Source organism: Eubalaena glacialis, chromosome 1, assembly GCF_028564815.1.
Source record: "Eubalaena glacialis isolate mEubGla1 chromosome 1, mEubGla1.1.hap2.+ XY, whole genome shotgun sequence".
In the NCBI taxonomy this organism is placed as follows: domain Eukaryota; kingdom Metazoa; phylum Chordata; class Mammalia; order Artiodactyla; family Balaenidae; genus Eubalaena; species Eubalaena glacialis.
This window is the reverse complement of record NC_083716.1, coordinates 85,671,946-85,693,555: the sequence shown is the minus strand read 5'-3', so window position 1 is coordinate 85,693,555 and position 21,610 is coordinate 85,671,946. Positions and strand designations below refer to the sequence as shown.

The following is a 21,610-nucleotide window of genomic DNA, read 5'->3' as shown; positions in this document are numbered from 1 at the left end:
ATGAGGCAGATTGTTAATAAGCTAATGGGAGAACGTGCGAATTGACTTGGCTGCTGTGACGGTTGACTTAATGAAGTACAGTAATTGGAAAGTACTTTGCAAATACTGTGTAAAGCATTGCATAAAGGTGTAATAGCACAATACCATCGTCATCATCATCGTCATCTCTGCTTCTCATTAGCTTTCCAAGCACTAAAATGTCCATTTTCACTAGGACCCTGCCCAGGGGGAAGGCACCAACCACATCACCTGGTAAGGGGAATTTAAGAGCTGTAGCTTAGGTAGAGGCTTTGTGCCAGCAAGCATTCCATTCCTTTTAATAGTGTCCTTATTTATTAAAAGAAAATGCTGTTGATTTAAAAAAAAAAAAAAAAGGAAGAAAAGAAAAGTTAGAAAACGGATTGCCCTGGTATAGTGGGAGCCCCTGACTGAAAATTTGGAGGAAATACCTTTGGCTAAAAACTAACATATGTACTCTTTAGTAGCTATTATAATCTTATCAAAAGGGATCTATACTCAAAGCCTTCTCCTCGGTCCAGTGTATCAGCATATTTTCCAGTCCACAAGTAATGTGTATCATCTGTCCAAATACAACTTTTAAACCCGAAAACCAGTTCAGGCAGTCAGCTACGTTGCAGACACTCCGGCTTGTTCATTGGATGGAAAGGGCTGATTCCAGCAAGATACGTAAGTCAGGTAGGTTGATGTTCCTTCAAGAACTGTGACGATGATCTGATTGCATATTGAGATCTTTATTCTGGTCCCTTTCTGAGAAAAAAAGGACAGCGTAGAGCACTGCCGTGGCTCTCTGGCACTCACATGCGAATTCTGCACTCAGAGCTGGATTAGGAGCAGGGCTTCACATTTTCTGCACCATCTGCTGGCTGGTGAGTAAATGCTGAGCGAGGGAAAGAGTGACCAGGCCGACAGCCTTGCAAGCCAAGAGGCCGCAAGCCACCACTCTAGCTTCTTTGTAACTGTCAGGACTTGTTTTCTTTATATCTCCAGGGTGGCTGGCAGGGGAAAGTGGTACTAACTGGTGGCATCTCAGACCCTGGCAGAGAAGCCATTCTCTGGCTTCCTGGCAAATACTCTGATACTTCTGGGGTGTTACAAAGGGGTCGCCCTTTGACTCCCCGCTCAGACGCCCCTCTCCCCCCTCCCCTCGCACATGCCTTCTCTTAGGCAGGGTTCTCAACCACTGGAATGGCTGGGGGACCTTTAAGGATTACTGCGGCCTGGGCCCCCTCTTAGAACACATAAATCCAATTTCGGAGGGTGGCGGGTAGTGGCTAACAATGAAGAAGCATGTGCTATGTGCTAGGCATGGTTCTAAGCGGTTTGTCTTATTTATTCTTCCCAACAACCCTCTGAAGGAAGTATGGATGGTGTCCCCATTTTTCGGAGGTGGGTCAGGGAGGTTGTATGACTCACTCAAGGTCACACGACCAATGAGCCCTGGAGCCAGGAGTCCGCCCCCCCCCCCCCCCCCACCCAGACCAGGCTGTACAGCAGAGGCTCTGAGGCCAAGGCGGCCAGCTTCTGGGCCAGGGCAGCCCTGCACGAGACAGGTCTGTCTGCAGAGCTGGGGTGGAGGATCTGGGTGGGAGGGGGGTGGGGGGGGGAGTTGGGGGAAGGGCCGGGGGGGTGGTGAGTTCAGTGGCGCCTGGGCAGCCGTCTCCCCCAGCTGTTGTCTCTCCTAATTTGGGGTCTGGCCCTCAGACTCCTTGGGTTCCTGGGTGTGACCGAATGCGGCGGGCTCAGCTGCCCCCTGGTTCAGCCTTGTCTTGAGCCCTGGGACAGATTCCTGCCACTACAGGCTGGTTTGAGGAAGGAAAAGGAGAAGTGAGGCCTCTCGGTGGGGAAGAGGTGGCGTGATTAATGGACACTGACGCAGGAGCCAGCACCTACCGCGCCTTAGCGCGTGGCGGGGAAGCTGCAGGGGGTTACTGTGGGTGCCTGGGGCTCATGGTGGCCGGTGAAGGCCTGTGAATCCGGGCAGCGCCGGGAGTGGAAGGAGCAGGGACCCTGTGGGCAGAGCTGGGTCGGCCCCTCGCGTGTCTCCCAGGGCCAGTTACCCACCTGCTGCAGGACAAGGGCAGCCCTAGTGCTCTCCCCAGGGTTGGAGCAGGTTAAGGGAGGTGCCGTCTGTGCTGCGTCCTTCGGCCCCTCCTCTTCCTCAGTTAAGGTGCTCTTTCTGCATCTCCTAGTCACCGGAGCCCAGGCGCTGGCCAAACCACGGTCCTGAACGTCAGGCCCCAGCACTGGCTCGGCCCTTTATCAGCCCACTGTGTCACTGAAATAATTTTTCCCACCAACCTGCAACTTTTATGTTTGTCAAATGGCAGTGGCCCTGGGCCTCCCATTGTGGGGTGGATGGAAGTCACCAGTTCTTTACAGCTGTAGCTCCCAACGCTGAGAGTCGAAGGGACTGGGGGGTCCGCCCTTCATTCTGCAGATGAGGCATCCGAGGCCTCGAGGATTCTGGTGGCTTGTGCTGGGTCCCCCAGCCAGGCACACAGAGCCGGGAAGAGTGCTTGCTGCACACAACACCCCGCTACTCAAAACGCATCGTGGTCCTCGTCTCTGCTGACCGGGAACGAGGAGGCAGCTGAAGAGCTAATCCAGGGACCCTGTCTCCACCCTACCAGGAAAAGGGAGGTGGTGACCTCAGGCATAACTGGATCTCGCTGTGGCTCTTGGCAGTCAATTTAATCAAGAAATGTTTACCGAATCTGTTGTGTGCCAGGCCCTAATCTAGGAGTTGTGAAGAGGGAAGCTTCTAGGCCTCTTGATGATTATGAAGAAGTAAGAAGCTTAGGAACACACAAGGCAAGCCTTTGCTGGTCCCCAAGTACCTTATTTCAAAGCTAGGAGCACACAGTCGCACAGGGGCCAGGAATCCTCACCTCTGCACCATACCGTGGCTGCCCGGCCCCTGGCAACGGCTCCTTGTGGTCACTCAGTGGACTCACAGCTGCCAGAGCTCTGTGTGTGTGTGTGTGTGTGTGTGTGTGTGTGTGTGTGTGTGTGCGCACACACACGCAGGACCAGGAGAAGTTTCTTTATTAGCGTTCAGTCTACCATCTGCCACCAGCACTCCCCAGGAACTCACTTCCTAATTTTACTTCTAAAAACTGCCCCCCAAGAAGAAGCTTTTCAATTTTACAGCCCGATTTCCCAAGATCTGTCCTCGAAGCACTACCTCTTTGTTCTCTCTGTCCTCCACTCTTGTGGCTTCAGTGCCAAAGGGCTCGCCTGCCAACGTCAGGGGAACCAAATTTCCTTCACGGCCTCCGCACTCGTGGGAACAGTTAGCTTCTTCTCAGCATATCTGAGCTCCAGCCCATTGCCCAGGAAGCCGCGAATTCTCAACAGCAGAGGCTGAGCTGAGAACGGTCAGCGATGTCCCTGTGTTGTCCCTGTGCCGTGAACCCAGACCTGTGGCTCCCATTCCCACTGGAGCCTGGGTCTGGTCCCGCACACCCTCAGCCTATAGGTTTTTGCTGCATCTTTTTGCTCCCCTGCCTTTCCCTGGGTCAGACGAGCAGGGACTCGCAGGGAGGCAGAAAGAGAGCGTCATCCTAAGGCCCTTTTCATTGCTCAGGTGGGTCGTGTGCGGCAGTGCCCTTCCCGCCAGAGGGCTGTGATGTGCCCCCATCTTCCAGCCCCCAGAGACGTCAGCTCGGAGGCGCCGGGTGGAGCAGTGAGGGGTGAGCTGATTGGAGAAGAGCACTGCTGAAATTGATGCCTCTCATCCGAATGACATCCCTAAGAGTGTCAGGTTTTTGGAAACATCATAGTGTGTGATCCTAGGATCTGTTTTCATCCACTGATTCCTGATCGCCTTGCAGTTCCAGGGAGAGGAGAGAAGCCTCTTCCTTGTTATGGGTCTGGCAGGTCGGTTATCTCAGGACGGAAATGGCCTCAGCACACAGGTGACCATACCTGGCACGTAGGCACCCCCGGAGGTCCGCAGAGGCTTGTAAATATTTTACTTTTGATTCATCCTGTGGCCAAAGTTTAGAGCCTGTTAACCTCTGAGGACAGAGGAGGTCCGAGTGGTTTTACTCTGAGTGGGTTATTTCCTCATACTTGGGCGTGGAGGACGCAGGAAAGGAAGTCCAGACGGTGCCCGAGTCAGTATTTTAAGCCTTGTGCATCGCGTGTGGTCTCTGTTGCATATTGTTTTTTCTTTTTTAGACATCTCTTTAAAAAGATAAAAATGATTCTTAGCTCACAGGCCATACGGTAACAGGCTACAGGCTAAACTTGGTCCTCGGCACAAGGTTAGGACAAAGCCGGCGTGAGTCACCAAGCTCCCATCCCACCTTGCTGTTATTTTTACTGTGACAGGTCCTTCGGGCACATTGGAAACAGGCCGTGGCTTCTCAGCTTGTGGTTAAAGAGTGTCGTTCACTCAGCGAACAGATCTCATCAATCACCTGCACACAGGTGTCTGGGCTCAGAGACAGTAAGCTGAAATTTGTGCCCTGAGGGGCCACAGACTATAGGGAAAGACAGACAAATGGAGGCGGCAGTGCTGGGAGCCACATGCCACCCACAGCACCCGGGGGAGGGGGGACCTGTTCCGGCCTGTGGGGCGCGGGGGAGCTGGGGAGACACAGACGAGGGGCCTTGGGCTGGACGTCTTGTGATGTCACCCGCTCCCCCCCTTTAATGACAGACACACCGGTCAGGCTACATAGTGTGTAAAGCACAGGGTAAACGTCTACACACCCTGCTCTCCTCGCTCCCCAGACCTAAGAGCCGTCAGAGGTCACGTTGCCCATCAGGCCACGTGACGGTCTGTTGGTTGTGTGTGACCGGGGGCAGACAGGGAGGGACGTGGGCCGAATGTGAGCCCGGCTGGCTCCTGTGGGCCCAGCCCCGGCGGGACCACAGCCCTGTCCCAATGAGACGGCATCACTGTGCACACAAGGTCCCGGTCCTCCCAGCTTTCAGTCGCACAGTCTACTGACATGAACTTGGAGACACATGTCACTCACTCGACAAGTCTGTTCTTAAAATTGGGGTGAAATTCACATCCCGTAAAATTAACCATTTTAATATGTATGACTTAGTGGCATTTAGTACATTCACATTATTATGCAGCGATTACCTCTGTTCAGTTCCGGAACATTTTCATCACTCCAAAAAGACCCTCCACGCCCATTAAGCAGTCACTCCCTTTTCCCCCCTCACCCCAGTCCCTGGCGAACACCGATCTCCTTTCTGTGGATTGGCCTGTTCTGGATACTTCACATCAAAGGAATCATACACTTAGTGGCCTTTCGTGTCTGGCTTCTTTCACTTAGCATGATGTTTTCGAGGTTCATCCGTGTCGTAGGGTGTGTCACTAGCTCATTGGTTTTTAAGGCTGGCTGGTGTTCCATCACAAGTGTGTTCCACAGTTCACTTACCCACTCATCTGCAGAGGGACACTAAGGTTGCTTCAGCACGTGCTTCTGAGTGCCTGTTATTCCCTGGAGGCTGTGCACATTGGGTGAAGGTCACACGTAGTTCCTGCTTTCAGGGAACTTGGCGTTGAACAGGGAGAAGAAGAGACCACGTAAATTCCGTCTCCATGGTGCCAGTGGCCCATGTGACTTAGTGACAGTCCTTACTGTGGTGACACCAGGTGCGAGATGTTTCTGATAGAAGATTGGGGGCTTAATTCACTCCGTCATCCCTGTAATTCTCCCTCTAGGACACACGCTTTAAACAGAACCAATGGCTTTGCTACTATTTAAGTGTAAGTCAAATCCTTTCGCCCTGCTTTGTTCACGGCAGCCTTTTGGGGTCCAGGCCACCACCAGGATGGAAAAGTGAAGCTGGGGGAGGGCTGGCCCCGACCCTTGGGGCCATGCGGAGCGGTGTCACCCCTCCCACGACAGACTTGGCAGCATATGTTGCTTCCTCTTGGGTCCTCCCTGCTCGGGGTGGGACATTCTCAGTTCCCTTCATTGCTTCTGATGGGATGTGGGTTTGTCCCTCACCGTCCTGGTCATTATCCTGGGTGTCTCCATCCAGTGTCCTTCAGTGAGTTGGGGGCAGCGCAGCAGCAGACCCGCGTCTCGCTCCCCGAGAGCAGTTTCTGTCACCACGTTCCTTCCCCTGGAGGAGGTACCGCCGGCAGTCCTCTTGGACAGGATACAGGAGCATTCTCTGACCTTGTCTGAGTCTGTTTGGCTGCTACAATGAAACACGACAGACTGGGCAGCTTCAACACCAGGAATTTCTTTTTCCTTCTCTTTTCTTTCTTTCTTTCTTTTTTTTTTTTTTTTAACAATCCATTGCTTTCTTTTCTTTCTTTAAAAAATTTTTATTTTATATTGGAGTATAGTTGATTTATAGTGTTGTTACTTTCAGGTGTGCAGGAGAGTGATTCAGTTATACATATACATATATCTGTTCTTTTTCAAATTCTTTTCACATTTAAGATTATTACAGGATATTGAGTTCCCTGTGCTATACAGTAGGTCCTTGTTGGTTATCTGTTTTATCTATAGTGGTGTGTATATGTCAGTCCCAAACTCCTAATTTATCCCCCCCTCCACCTCTCCCCTTTGGTAACCATAAGTTTGTTTTCTATGCCTGTGAGTCTGTTTCTGTTTTGTAAATAAGTTCTTCTGTATCATTTTTTTTAGATTTCACATATGAGTGATATCATATTTGTCTTTCTCTGTCTGACTTACTTTCCTTAGTATGATAATCTCTGGGTCCATCCATGTTGCTGCAAATGGCATTATTTCATTCTTTTTTATGGCTGAGTACTATTCCATTGTATATATGCACTACATCTTCTTTATCCATTCATCTGTTGATGGACATTTAGGTTACTTCTGTGTCTTGGCTATTGTAAATAGTGCTGCTATAAACATTGGGGTGCGTGTACCTTTTCAAATTATAGTTTTCTCTGGATATATGCCCAGGAGTGGGATTGCTGGATTGTGTGGTAGCTCTATTTTTAGTTTTTTAAGGAACCTCCATACTGTTCTCCATAGTGGCTCTACCAGTTTACATTCCCACCAACAGTGTAGGAGGGTTCCCTTTTCTCCACACCCTCTCCAGCATTTATTGTTTGTAGACTTTTTGATGATGGCCGTTCTGACTAACACTAGACACTTCGCTCTCTCAGGAGGCTGGTCGCCTGAGGGCAGGGTGTCAGTAGGGTCGGGCTCTGGCGAGGGCCTCTTCCTGCTTGCAGACAGCCGGCTTCCCTTCGCGTCCTCACCTGGTAGGGAACAGAGGGAGGCTCCTTGGGGTCCCTTTGATAAGAGCACCAATCCCACCCACAAGGACTCCACCCTCTTGACCCTAAGTGCTCAGAGGCCTCACCTCCTAATACCATCACAATGGGGGTTAGATTTCAACATGTGACTTTGGGGCGGACACAAACATGTAGTTCATAAAAAATACCACACTGCTCCCAGCAAGGGCAAGAGTTCCAGGAAACCTCAGAATTGTCCTTCCTTCCGAGGCAGAAAGTTATTTTCTGGAGGGAAAAAAAACCCTGAGGCATCTTCACTACCTATTCTGTAGTACGTACATCATTTGCCGAGAGGTTTGGGGTCCAGTGGCGAGCCATGGCCCGATGCTGCTGCAGCCACACGAAAGCCTGAAGCCTTGGGGCCCGGCTGGCTGGTAACCCAGCTAAGCTTCCTAGGTGGAGAAATGTATCTTCCGTGCTATGATGTGTTACGTTATTTAAGCCCGTTTAGAATAATTATGGGCAGGGCCCTGGCAGGTAAACTGTGAACTGCCATCGTGGCAGGAGCAGTTCAGAAACATCATACCGATCATGGTACCTTGTGTGGCCACAGCCCTTCCCATTCATGAGCCCGCAGAGGGAGACGCCTGCCAGGGAGGCTGATGGGCATTGTTCACCTCCAGCTGCACCAGTGAGGTGACCCGGGCTGCCCTGGGGGCGGCTGGGCCCACGTCCCTCCCCTCCTCCCCTACAAGTCAGGCCCACCCCCACTTATAAGCAAGGCTTCAGCGATCCCTATGGGGCTGGGATCCCTCTGGGAACTTCGTGTCATAGTTTTGAAAGCAGAAGTCACCGTGATGAACATTTGTACTGACCCTCTTATCTTACAGTGGGACCCTGAGGCCCAGGAGCGTAAAGAGAGTTTATCAGGGGTGAGCAAAAAAGCAGGTTCAGGGAATTCCCTGGTGGTCCAGTGGTTAGGGCTTGGCGCTTTCATTGCCGTGGGCCTGGATTCAATCCCTGGTCGGGGAACTAAGATCCCACCAGCCGAGCGCGGCCAAAAAAAAAAAAAAAGGCAGGTTCATGGCAGTCTGGCCAGCTGCGCGCCCCTGAACCCAGACGCTCGGGTAGCAAGAGATGACACAGGAAAAATCAGGGCGCCTGAAGGCCAGCGTTCAGTGTGTCGTCAGGAGACCTTGAGGGCCTCTGATCAGGCGCGCCCTCCAGGGTGCTGCTGCCAGTCGTGGGTGGTACCTGTGGGCCTGACTTGACCAGTGTGGAGCCGAGAGCCTGCGAGGTGGCTGGGCCGGTGTTGGTGATGTTGGATGGAGCTGCAGTTCAGTTGATAGGGACACGGAGGCTCTGGTGAGCCGCGGGGGGGGCGGTGGAGGAGAGAGGGGCTTGGCTGGATCCCTGGGAACTGGAGCAGGAGAAGAGCCTTCAGGAAGGGAGGGGGCAGGTGGAGACGCCTGTATCCCGTGAGACCTCATCCCTTCATCATTTGCAAAGGGGTCCTGAGACTACAGGGCAGAGAAGTGTGAGGCTGAGCTCCTGCCTTCGTGGGGCTCCCAGGCTGACTGGGGGGATAGGGGACAGACACACACACACACACACACACACACACACACGCGCGCCTTAGGAGGGCTCTCCGATGCTGGCTCAGCTGGACAGGACAGGACAGGGCAGCAGAGCTCTCAGGAGAGCGGGAGAAGGCTGAGGGTGCTTCCAGGGAGTTCTGGGCTTTACAGGAGTTCACAGGAGAGGCAGCATCATTGTTGGTCCCGATATCACATATGAAAGCAGCTCGCCTAGGTGCTGGGGGTCCTCTGTCCCAACGGTCACCATGAGGCCAGGCAGTGAGTAGGACTCGCTCCTTGAACCACGCACTTGCCAAGTTCAAAGACAGGAGATGACAAGCTGAAGACCTGACCTTGGGAGCCAGTCACTTCCCTGGGGGCCTGTCACACCTGCCCAGGTGGGGACACAGAGCATGCCTTGGCTCCAGGCTGCTGCACCCAGAATGACTTGGCATGGACAGCATACTCCTTTTTCTTTCATGGGGTTCCGTGGCTTTTTTTGAGGAAATTTTATTTTTCACTGAAGCATAGTTGATTCACAGTGTTGTGTTAGTTTCAGGTGTCCAGCCAAGTGATGCAGTTATACATATACATAAATCTGTTCTCTTTCAGCTTCCTTTCCTTTATAGGGAGTAGAGTTCCCTGAGCTGTACAGTAGGTCCTTGTTGGTTATCTATTTTATGTATTCTGTGGCTTTAAAAACAGGGCCAGTGTCTGCAGACATAGAGACATCGCCCCGCCCTTGCTGTCTTAGAGAGTAGACCTTGCTCTTCTTCAGGGATTGCTATGCAAAGGGAGACATCCTGCATTTGAATTCAGCGCGCTCCAAAAATTAAAAAACTGCAGGTCGAGTCACCCTGCTCTGGTGAATGAGGATGCTTAGCATGTGGAAACACAGACTAATGACTGTCACCCAGGGAGACCAGGGCCTCAGGGTTTGCATAATTTCCCCAATATATCAGGAAGTGGCCAACACAGAGGGATCACAAACGCAAATCGTGAATGTGTCAGTGGTTCCTAACCTTCTTGAGTACGAAAGTTCCTTTTATGGTCAAGAGAGCATTTATGATCACAGTTTAGTAGCTGTGCATTTAGAATCGTGGTTTGAGAGCATTTGCAGGGACTGGTAGTAATAATATAGCAGCAGCGGGGGCAGCAAACACATAAACGCTGAGATAGTGTCTGGTAGGTGGCAGGCATTTGGCTGAGTGCTCTATCTGTGGTAATTCACCTAATCTTCACAAAAACCTATGAGATGGGCACTGTTATTAGTCTCATTTTACAGATGAGGTACTTGAAGCACAGAGAGGTTAGGTAACTTTTCTAAAGTCACACAGCTGATTATTGGTGGAGCCAAGATTCAAGCCCAGGGGAGCCAGCTCCGGAGTCCACACTCTTTTTTTTTTTTCAAGTTTTTATCATATATGCATATACATACATACATACATACATTTATTTATTTATTTATGCCTGCATGCATGCATGCATAACCCGCCCAGCACGGGTTGCAGGATCTTAGTTTCCCGACCAGGGATCGAACCAGGGCCATGGTAGTGAGCTGAGTCCTAACCACTGGACCGCCAGGGAATTCCCCAGAGTCCACATTCTTAACCATCTTTAGGCGTCTCTCTGCTGGAGATGGACACACAGCTGTGACCTGCAGACGGTGGAATACCCAGCCTTAGTGAGAACGCATGAATGAGAGCCAAGTGTCTCAGCATCGATACATTACAAATACCTCGTGACAGGTGAACAGACAAGTTGCAGAAGGGTATGGAAGGCATTGACTCAAACAAAGTGAGAAACCATGCAAGATGGGACTATATATTGTTTATCCTCGTAAAAGTAGAAGCCTGCTGGCTATCAGAACACCAAAGTCAGGTGGCCATTCCCTCTGCGGAGGAGGGAGGGATCAGAACCAAGGAGAGAGACGCTGGGGGTTTCAATGGTGTCTTTTTATTTATTAGAAATAAAATGAACTGGAGCAAACAGGGCGGTGTCAAAGGTGACTGAACTGCATGGTGGGTAGTGAATTTTGGTTACTTTATTTCTTTGTGTATACGTGACATAGTTTATAGTAAAGTTTAAACCTACTATAAATGTGTAACATTTTCAAACGAATTTGCATACATACATTTAAAAGTAGTATGTGAGAGAGAGAGGGGGAGGAGGCAGAGATTGGTTTAGACATGGGTCTGTGCTTGGTGCACACAGAGTTACAGACCCTCTTGGTTACTGTGAGGGTCTCCAGGGGCCTCAGCCCCCGGGCGGGACCACAGACACAGGACCAGGTGTGCAGCCTGGGCCTGGGGTCTGGAGCCTGTTCAGGATGGGAGGGTTGTGAAGTGTCCACCTGCCTGTTCGCTTCTAAGGGGGCAGCGCTTCAGGAAGAGGTGGCACCGAAGCGGAGACTCGGCGACACGGGTCGTTCTCTGGGGCGGGTGGGGGTGGGTGTGGAATTTATAAAGCAAAATGGCCACATAGAGAAATTGTGAATAAAGTGCAGGTCTGGAGGCATAGCGCTTCATTGAGCTGACACGGACGCTGCCTCTGGGGACAGAAGAGGTTACTTTTGTTTAGTTTCCCCGAATGCACAAGGGTCACTGTCATCCCCACACGGAAGAGCCTGGGGCCTTTTCTGCCAGAAGCAGCCAGTGTGCTTCATTAGGAGAAATGACTGTAAAGCAGCAAAGGCCAGCTGGGGTTGGTAGGAGGAAAAACAGGCAGGCAGGACTTCAAAGGGTGGGAACAGAATGGGTGAGCCGTTCAGGGGCTGTGATGTATGAGGGGAGGGAGGCCGAGGGCAGCAGCTGCTTCTAGAACCTTTGTACTTCTGTCACGCATGTACGTCATAGGCGGCTCTCTGGGCCCTCCTGCGTCATCCGGGAGGTGGCGGGAAGGGCCTGGGGTTGCCCAGAGGGCACAGAGCCCCACGGGTGGGGAGTGTGGGCGAGGCGGGAGGGGGGCTGGGAACAGAGGCGGGCTCTCCCCACCCCAGCCTCCCTCCCTGGGGCCAGCTTGGGGGTGGGGACGTCCTCCCACTTCCCCAAACCGGAATTAAACCTTCAGAAAGTCACCTGGCTTTCCTGTCCTGGGCGTCAGTTCTAGGTAGGACTCCGCAAGGCCGTGGAAATGATGCTGAGACCAGACAGGAATGGGTGAGGGCAAGATGCTTTAGTCCCACAACAGGATGGGAGTTTCCATGGAAACTGCTGCTCTGCTCCTCTCTCTTGGCCGCACCCCTGCCTCCCGCCTCTCCCTCCCTCTGCTCTGCCATCCCGGTGGGTCCCAGGGCCCAGGCTCCTGATCTTAAACCAGGTCCTAGTGCCCTTGAATAATCTCTCTCTCATTTCACAAACACATTTTTAAAGAGTAGCTGATGCTCTAGAATAGACGCCCCGCTCCCACTTCCTCCTGCCTCCCCCCACTTCCCCTCCAGGCCCCTCCCTATCTGCCCAGCTCCCCACGGTTATCCTGTCCTACTTCTGAGCAGCATCTGGCACCCTGATGGTCCCTCACCCAGGCCTCTCTCTCCCCCTTTGCCCGCCTACGTGCCACCCGCACCCCCGGGCCAGCTCCTTGCCTGCTGTTCTGCTCCTTTATGTTGATTGAGACCAGTTCACACTCTGTACTGTTCTCCATTTAAAGCTCTACATCCACAGACTTGCCCAACCATCACCACTATCAATTTCAGAACATTTTTTTTTTTGAAGTATAATTGATGTATAAGGTTGTGGTCATTTCTGCCATACAGCACAGTGATTCAGTTATACATATATACACATTCTTTTTCATATTCTTTTCCATTATGGTCTATCACAGGATATTGAATATAGTTCCCTGTGCTGTACAGTAAGACCTTGTTGTTTATCCATCCTATAGATAATAGTTCGCATCTGCTAACCCCAAACTCCCACTCCATCCCTCCCTCACCCTCACCCCCCCTTGGCAACCACAGGTCTGTTCTCTATGTCTGTGAGTCTGTTTCTGGGTCATAAAAGTTCAGAACATTTTTTTGTCACCCCCAGAAGAAACCCTGGAGCCCTTAGCAGTCACCCACACTTCTCCCCAACCCCCCAGACCCAGGCAACCGCTAAGCTACATTCTGTCTTTGATTTGCCTGTAAACATACACCTCTGTTTTCACCTTCTTTCTGAACCCCTAGTCCAGGCCCTTTGTCTCTGGTCCCCACCCCTGCCCCCCTCTAAAAGCACAACTCTGATTTCAGATTGTGTGGATTCTACTGAAAGCCTTCTGATTCTCTTACAGGGAAGTGCACGTGCCTTACCTGACTTCAGGCTGCTGCCTGGACTTGTACCCCAGCCTAGCCTGCTGCCCACCTGGCCCACCCCAGGGGGTCCAGGTTCCCCTCAGGCTGTCTCACCTCCTCACACCTCACACCCCCCTCACACCATGTCTGTATCTGGTTGTAGTTTCTGGAGGTCAGGGACCAGCGTTTCCTTATTTTCACAATTCTCGATTCCAGGTCTGGTGCTCAGTGTCAGTTGACCCATCACAAACACCACCAGTCTGAATGTGGGGAGAATTTGAATTTTTGTCTGGCCTCACTTGTTCCCCAGCCGCTCACAGGTCCCTCCCATCTGGTAGGTCTGGTTCTGCAGGGAGCAGGTGCAGCCCGCACTGTCAGTAGCAGTGGCTGTAAAATAGGAAGGCGTAATTCATGCTTGTCTGCCTCCCCCTCAGGAGCCCTGCCCTCCTCCCAGCGGGTCCGTGGGAGCCAGCGCAGACTCCAGGAGATGGGCAGCCCGATAAGAGAGCAGGAGTCAGCCCCGGAGGGTTAGCTCCACTTCTGGGCACTAATCAATCTTTAATGAATTTCCTTGGAACACAGACAGGAGTGGGGGAGGGGTGAGTAGGAGAGTTTAGAATTTTTTTTTTTGAAAACTTGGTCCAGACATTTATGTACTTTCTTTAATGAGGGCAAAAATGACGCTGCAATTAAATGTATACTGTGTCAGTTTAAAATCCCAGGAATTTAAATACAACTTTAAGCAACTTAGGTTTAAGGATTAACTTGAAGGACAGGGCAGAGCTTCTAAGCACAACTTGCAAAGGCCCAGGTGAATTCAAGACATAAGCAGTTGACCCTTGAACAACATGGGTCCACTTAGATGTGGATTTTTTTTCCACAGTGGATACTACAGAACTACACGATCTGCGGTTGGTTGAATCTGTGGATACAGGGAAGCCGCCTTTATGCTGAAGACCCATGATAAATTCTACTTGGATTTTCACCTGCATGGAGGGTCAGGGAGCCCCTGACCCCCTCGTCGTTCAGGGGTCAACCGTAATTGCCACAAATTGTAAAGAGTGGACAGAGCTTTTACAAATCGTGGTTGAGGCTTTTATTTTGATGTCGTTATCTGTCACCCTGGCTTTCAGCTTAGAGAGGATCAAATGGTTTATTTCATGTCAGACTGTCTCCTTACCTGGTGATGACTTTTCTCCTCCAGGCTGCGCGATGTGGACTTAATGAGGATCTAAGTTTTGTGGGGTTTCCCCATCTTTTACAGGATGGGGCTTTGGGTTCCTTTTGGGGTAGAATGCTTGACCTGGGGAACCCCTCGTGCTCAATGCCTTGCTTGATTGGTGTTCACAGGGGTGAAGGCTGAGTATGATTTTAAAGTTGTCATTTGTTCTTGTTGTTGTGATTATTATTATTATTGCTATTATTAAGGCTGCAGTGAACATTCCACCTGTGCTTAGCACCTTAAGGGCAGTGTTTCCCAAACTCTGTTCCCTGGAACACTCATTAGGAACACCTTCAGTGGCCAAATAAGTTTGGAAAATTGCTGCATACCTTGCGTTTCCCTTGAAGATTTACAACATAGAGTAATTAGCCTTTTAAAGGCTCTGGGAATTTTTGCAGGGAAAAGCTGGGTAGCCTATAAGTTTCTAAATTTGTTTGCTGACCTAACACCTATTTCCAGTCACCTTTATGAATTCCCAGTTCTGTGGGCGCACTTTGAGAAACCCAGCCTCAGAGTCAGTTCTTACAAGGAGAATTATGGGGGCAAAGCATGTGATTGTTTATAAAGCTCGAGTCCTGGACCAGATATTTGATAGTCATGGCTGGGAACCCTGACCTTTGCTGTGTTCCAGGAAGGGATTTCTGGGGTCCCACCAGGCTGGCCTCCCACCCCTGCCTCCTTTCAGTTCATCGTCCATCTGGCATGTGCATTCGGGGCTGCAGGGACCGTGGGAAGTAAAGAAACGTCTCTTATTTTATTTATGGAGGATGGTGCACAGTTGGGCTACGCTTCCACTTGGGAGGGTTCACTGCTTTTGCAGCTCTTGGCTGGGGGTGTGGATCTGCAGGTCCCGGGCCCTGAAGACCCAGCGCTGGCCGAGTGGTGGCAGTGAGCTGGGTGCCCCATGGGCCACGGGTTGACCCTGATCCGTGCCTGTGCTCTCGTGCCGTCCTGGTGGGACCAGGAGCCGCCTGGGTGAGACGAGGCAGGATGTGGCCGAGGAGCAGGAAGAGTTGATGTGCCTGTCACGCGGCCGAGCCCCCAACCTGCAGATCAGCCCCCTGTGCCCAGAGCACCTGAGCCCATGGCCTTTCTGGGTTGCATCTCCTCTTGTCATTTTCCCAGTCCAGGTTTTCCCTCACCAGTAGGGACCGTAACCCTGTTGAAGGCAGAACGGGTCAAATTTTTCTTGCATCCGTGACAGCACTTTGCACCGAGCTGAGTCCATAGCACGGGACCACCTGTGGGTGGTTTCTGGGAGCCCAGCAATGGCCCTGGCGTATGAGAGTCAGCTGAGTTACCTGCCACCGAGTAAGCCCCCCAAGGGTGGCGAAATATTAAAACGATATTTGTATATTTCGTCGACAGGTTCAAACACTTTTTAAAAAATACTGTAGTTTCAATATCATATGATATCACTTATGTGTGGAATCTTAAAAAATGGAACAGTTTAACTTATTTACAAAACAGAAATAGACTCACAGACATAGAAAACAAACTTATGGTTACTGAAGGGGAAAGGGGGGGGATCAATTAGGAGTTTGGGATTAACACATACAAGCTACTATATGTAAAATAGATAAACAACAAGGTCCTACTGTATAGCACAGGGAACTATATTCACATCTTGTAATAACCTATAATGGAAAAGAATCTGAAAAAGAATATATGTATGCATATATATATGTATATATATACACACACGTGTGTGTATGTATAACTTAATCACTTTGCTGTACACCTGAAACTAACACAACATTGTAAATTAACTATGCTTCAATTTAAACATGGTTAAAAAATACTGTAGTTTCGTCTCCTCACTTTGATATCTGTGAAGAATTCTCTCTCTTTTTTTTTAATATTTATTTTTGGCTGCGCTGGGTCTTCTTTGCTGTGCGCGGGCTTCTCATTGCGGTGACTTCTCTTGTTGCGGAGCACGGGCTTCAGTAGTGGTGGCACGCAGGCTCAGTAGTTGTGGCGCACGGGCTTAGTTGCTCCGCGGCATGTGGGATCTTCCCGGACCAGGGCTCGAACCCGTGTCCCCTGCATTGGCAGGCGGATTCTTAACCACTGTGCCACCAGGGAAGCCCCAAGAATTCTCTTGATTATTTAAAAGCAAGATCTTCAAGTACTATGTGTCATAAGAGCATTTTTCTGAGAGCATTGTTATAGGTTGCATGAATCAGTATTATTCAGTATTATCAGTAACAGAACTTTGGAGTGATGTATTAATCTATGTCTTATTCCTAAGGGAGGTTGTTTTATAACTTTTCTCCTTCTCATGGACTGCAGAGAAATACCAAAGATGATGTGACTTGCCTAAAATCCCACGGGAACTTGTCAGAGAAAGCTGATCTCGGGGCCCCTTTGACGTAAGGGCAGTGTACTCACGCCATCTCTTTGTGTTTTTACCAGGTACTTTATTTGTGGTGTGAACCCCTACTTGCTACCTCCTTCCCAAAAGGATTTAGGACAGAGACAAAACTCATGTCACAAACAAAATAATTCCTCCATAAGTTTGGAATGCTCCCCTGTGAAGCTCTGAAAATGTGTTTTTAAAAAGCGGGGCGTGGGTTTGCTTATTGTAAAGTCTGTAGGAATGTCTGCGGTTCCCCTCTCGCCCAGATGTTGATTCTGAGGATTAGAGTCCTCAGTTGGTGGCACGTTGTTGTAAGTTTGAGGCAGGCGTGAGCGTGAACGTCGTGGGGTGCTGTCCGTGGACTTGGAGCGTCCCCTGTTCTCTTTTCTTGGCACTGTACCTGGATTCTTGTGGTGTCGTCTTATTGCTGTGAACAACTGTTTCAGTGTGTTTGAAATGAATGATTGCAAAGCTACTCAAGAATATTAGGTCAGGCAGTTTCATCTCTTTCGTATTTCCTACGAGGCGGTCTTTGTGCTAGCCAAACCCGAATCCGAATCACTCGCTCGGGGTGGGCAGTCTATTAAAATGCAGATCCCTGGGCCCCAGCCCAGACCCATCAGCTTGGCACCTCGGAGGGTGGGGCTCTGGGATTTGCATCTTTAGCAGGTTCCCTGGGTGATTCCTATGCACGGATAAGTCTGAGAATTACTACTGAGGGTCCTCAGAAGTGTGTCTTTGAAAAGGTTCCTGGGGGAATGGCTGCTTCTATTGCACGTGTTTTGTGGGAATCGGCCCCTAGGGTCACTTGGAGGCTCACTGCCCCTCGTGACATCTGTCTGCATCTGCAGACACGGCAGGGCACTTGGATCCACTGAAGGCTTTCCCAGCATTATGTTCACATAACCCTCCAGCAGACTGATTTCTCACTGCTCGCTCCTCAGACAGGAAGGCGACAGTATGGACCCCCCGTGAGCCGCCCTGGGTTTCAGGGCTGCCTGTCCCCTCCTCACCTGTCGCCAGGACCGTGCCCTTACTCCTCACCCTGTTTTCCCCTTGTCCTTCCCTCCTCACCGCTCAGGCAGGGTTTCTCCCCCTTAGACAGGCGTTTGGGGGCTGAGTAAATCCCAAGGGAAGTACCAAGGGCCCGGAGGGCTGAGGAGAGGGGAACAGCGCATGGCGGAGGATGCTGGGTTCCCAGAGGGACATTGCAGCACTCAGGGCCAGCAGGAGGAAAGGCGGGGTGCCCAGGGCATGTTTGGGAGCTCCATGCAGAGGGAGAGCCGGATGCAGGGAGTGCAGGTCGTCTGACCCTCGCCGTCCACAGCAGGAGCATCTCTGAAAAAATGTCCTCACTCCTCTACCCTTCCACACCCTTCCTTTCCTTCTCCCCGTGCTGCCGCCACCGCTCGTGAACACCGGGGGTCAGGAGAGCAAGTGTACGGGCACCTGCCCTGCTGCTCCGCTGCGCCCTGAGCCAGAGCCTGACCGGTGACCGCCCTCGGGGCTCCCACGAGCACACACCCGCACCGTGGGAAGAGCCACGGGTCTCGTGGGGCTGGAGCCGGAGCTGACACCTGCTTTCCGTCTCCCCTTCGCCTTCTCACAGGCTCTGCCAGGCCAGCCTCTGCCCCCCGCGTGGGCCTGTTAACAGACTGTGCCGGCTGCGAAAGTCTGGGGAAATTCCAGCAGGCAGCATGCCATCGAGGTTGACACTCCTGTAGTCCAGTGGGCTGCAGAGTTTGAGGCCTAAGTCGATGGACACACGTACATTCAAACCACATTCTTTTGGTGCCAGTGAAAGTCCTAATAAAGTGTGAGAGTGAACGGTTTATCTCTGGGGGAAGTATGGGCTCAAATACAAAATTTTTTTTTTGGCCACACTGCAGCATGTGGGATCTTAGTTCCCCGACCAGGGATGGAACCCACGCCCCCTGCATTGGAAGCGTGGAGTCTTAACCACTGGACCGCCAGGGAAGTCCTTCAAATATAAATCTTAAAATAAAGGACGTACCGGCTAGTGGTAGACCAGTAATACCTTAAAAAAACAAAACATTTTTACCATTTGTAAATACCTTTCCTTTTAAATTTCAAATTAAATTTAAATTGTATGCACAGCCTAAACAATGTTTAGCTTCACAAACTTTCTCACAAAGCAGACGTCTCGATCTCAGAGGCCGTGCCTCAGCACCCAGGCACCAAGGGAAATGGGAGTTCTAAGCAAGGAAATCAGTGTGTCAGTGTCAGCAGACTGTGTCCCCAACTTGCCGTGTTTTTTTGTCATTGCAGGTGATTTTTAAAGCCAAGTCAAAATATTCTCCAGAATTACTCAAATACCGGTAAGTTCACCCTCCCCCCCCTCCCCCGGGACATATCTCTGTGTGACAGCAGGTGACCTCGAGGTTTGCACACATCACTCCTCTGTGAGCTGCCCGAAACCGGCCTGCTTGCTGGGTGTCGCGTTCACTGCTCACTGAATCACCGCTTAGCAGGCCTTGCAGCATATTGGCCTTGATTAGAAGAAACAAGAGTCCGGTAGGGACTTCCCTGGCGGCCCAGTGGTTAAGACTCCCAGCTTCCACTGCAGGGGGCGTGGGTTTGATCCGTGGTCGAGGAACTAAGATCCCACATGCCGTGTGGCATGGCCAAAAAAAAAAAAAAAAAAGAAACAAGAGTCTGGTGCCTTTCCTAACCAGGGAGAACGGAGAGGGGAATTAAGTCTAAGTCGCGCACGCTGTGTCTAAACCTTTCCGAGGCGCTTGCGAGGTCAAGGGCCTCAGCAGAAGGAAGGCGAGCTTCCTAAAGATACCTGCGTGGCCAGACATCCCCCTCCCTACCCTCTGGGTGCAGGTGCAGCTCTGGTAGAGCCTTGTCCCCGAGGCCCTGCCCCCTCCCCCTGGTGGCCTGACCCCCAGTCCCTGGCTGCCGACTGCTGGCGGGCTCTGTTTCTGGAACTCACCAGCGAGGCCCATGCAGGGCTGAGCAGGAGAGACTCGTAATCTGGAAGAGGAGGCTTTCAATCACATGCCGAATTGATAGCAGGAGGTAGATATGCGTGTTTTTCCTGAGGGGGTGGGGCGGGTCCATCGCTTTCCCCAAGCTTTCAAAGAGGCCTATTGACTTCCCGGCAGCAAAGAACCCCAGTGGCTTCAAGAATGGTCAGCCTTGGGGGACTTCCCTGGTGGTCTAGTAGTTAGGACTTCGCCTTCCAATGCAGGGGGTGTGGGTTCGCTCCCTGGTTGGGGAGCTGGGATCCCACATGCCTCACGTCAAAAGACCAAAACATAAAACAGGAGCAATATTGAAACAAATTCAATAAAGACTTAAAAAAAAAAAAAAAAAGTGGTCAGCCTTGAGATGTAGAGAACAAATGTATAGACACCAAGGCGGGAAAGCAGGGGGCGGGGTGGTGGTGGTGGGATGAATTGGGAGATTGGGATTGACATATATACACTAATATGTATAAAATAGAGAACTAATAAGAACCTGCTATATAGAAAAAAACATAAAACAAAATTCAAGAATGGTCAGCCTTGGGCAGAGGGGGAAGGGAGACAAGGTGTTCAGAAGATGTGAGATGGGCACCGCATGAGTCAAGGTGTCCTGATGTCCCTGCCTGGGAGAGCTCAGCTGCCTGGGTAAACATTTCTGGAAAGGTGGCTTTGGCCACTTACCTTCTAGAGTCAAAATGAAATTTTAGTTATTTTGTTACTTTACAAAGATGTAAAAATCTGTACATATTTTATTTAAACATGTATCATCTTAAATTTACAAAGATTTTTATTTAAAATTCAGAAAGTGTATGTTTTGATCCTCCTTTTGTATCCCAGGAAGCTGAAGTTCAGAAAGTTAGGCGATAGTACATGGGCCAAGATACAAGTGATGAGACTTGTGTGCTGTGTGTTTGTTTTTGTTTTTCATCTGATCTTGCTGTTTCCCTTCAATGCTTTTTAAAAAAATTTTACTTATTTATTTTTGGCTGCGTTGGGTTCTCGTTGCTGCATGCGGGCTTTCTCTAGTTGCGGCGAGCGGGGGCTACTCTTCGTTGCGGTGCACGGGCTTCTCATTGCGGTGGCTTCTCTTGTTGCGGAGCACCAGCTCTAGGCGTGCGGGCTTCAGTAGTTGTGGCACGTGGGCTCAGTAGTTGTAGCTCGCGGGCTCTAGAGCGCAGGCTCAGTAGTTGTGGCGCACGGGCTTAGTTGCTCCGCGGCATGTGGGATCTTCCCAGACCAGGGCTCGAACCCGCGTCCCCTGCATTGGCAGGCGGATTCTTAACCACTGTGCCACCAGGGAAGCCCTTCACTGCTTTTTTTTAAAAATAATTTTAATTAATTAATTAATTAATTTTTTAAAAAAAGTTTTTGGCTGTGTTCGGTCTTCGTTTCTGTGCGAGGGCTTTCTCTAGTTGCGGCAAGCGGGGGCCACTCTTCATCGCGGTGCGCGGGCCTCTCACTGTCGCGGCCTCTCTTGTTGCGGAGCACAGGCTCCAGACGCGCAGGCTCAGTAGTTGTGGCTCACGGGCCCAGTTGCTCTGCGGCATGTGGGATCTTCCCAGACCAGGGCTCGAACCTGTGTCCCCTGCATTGGCAGGCAGATTCTCAACCACTGAGCCACCAGGGAAGCCCCCTTCACTGCTTTTTAAAAAAAATTTTATTGAGGTATATTTGATTTACGATGTGTTAATTTCTTCTGTACAGCAAAGTGACTCCGTTATACATATACACATTCTTTTTCATATTCGTCTCCATTATGGTTTATCACAGGATATTGAAGATGGTTCCTTGTACTATACAGTAGGACCTTGTTGTTTATCCGTTCTGTATATAATAGCTCGCATCTGCTAGTCCCAAACTCCCAATCCATCCCTCCCCCACCCCACCTTGACAATCACAAGTCTGTTCTCTGTGTCTGTCCCTTCACTACTTTTGAGGAGTTCAGTTCATGTTTCTGCCAGACTATTTGTCTGGAA

At 50.7% G+C, this 21,610-nt stretch overlaps 1 protein-coding gene across 1 annotated transcript in view; it reads left to right on the top strand.

Moving 5' to 3' along the window:
* GPR137B (G protein-coupled receptor 137B) overlaps positions 1–21,610 on the top strand; it is a 44,995-nt gene that overhangs the window by 1,248 nt on the left and 22,137 nt on the right. The window contains exon 2 of the mRNA XM_061182132.1: positions 18,931–18,980. Coding sequence (XP_061038115.1) covers positions 18,931–18,980 — 50 coding nt within the window. The remainder of the gene's footprint in view (positions 1–18,930; positions 18,981–21,610) is intronic.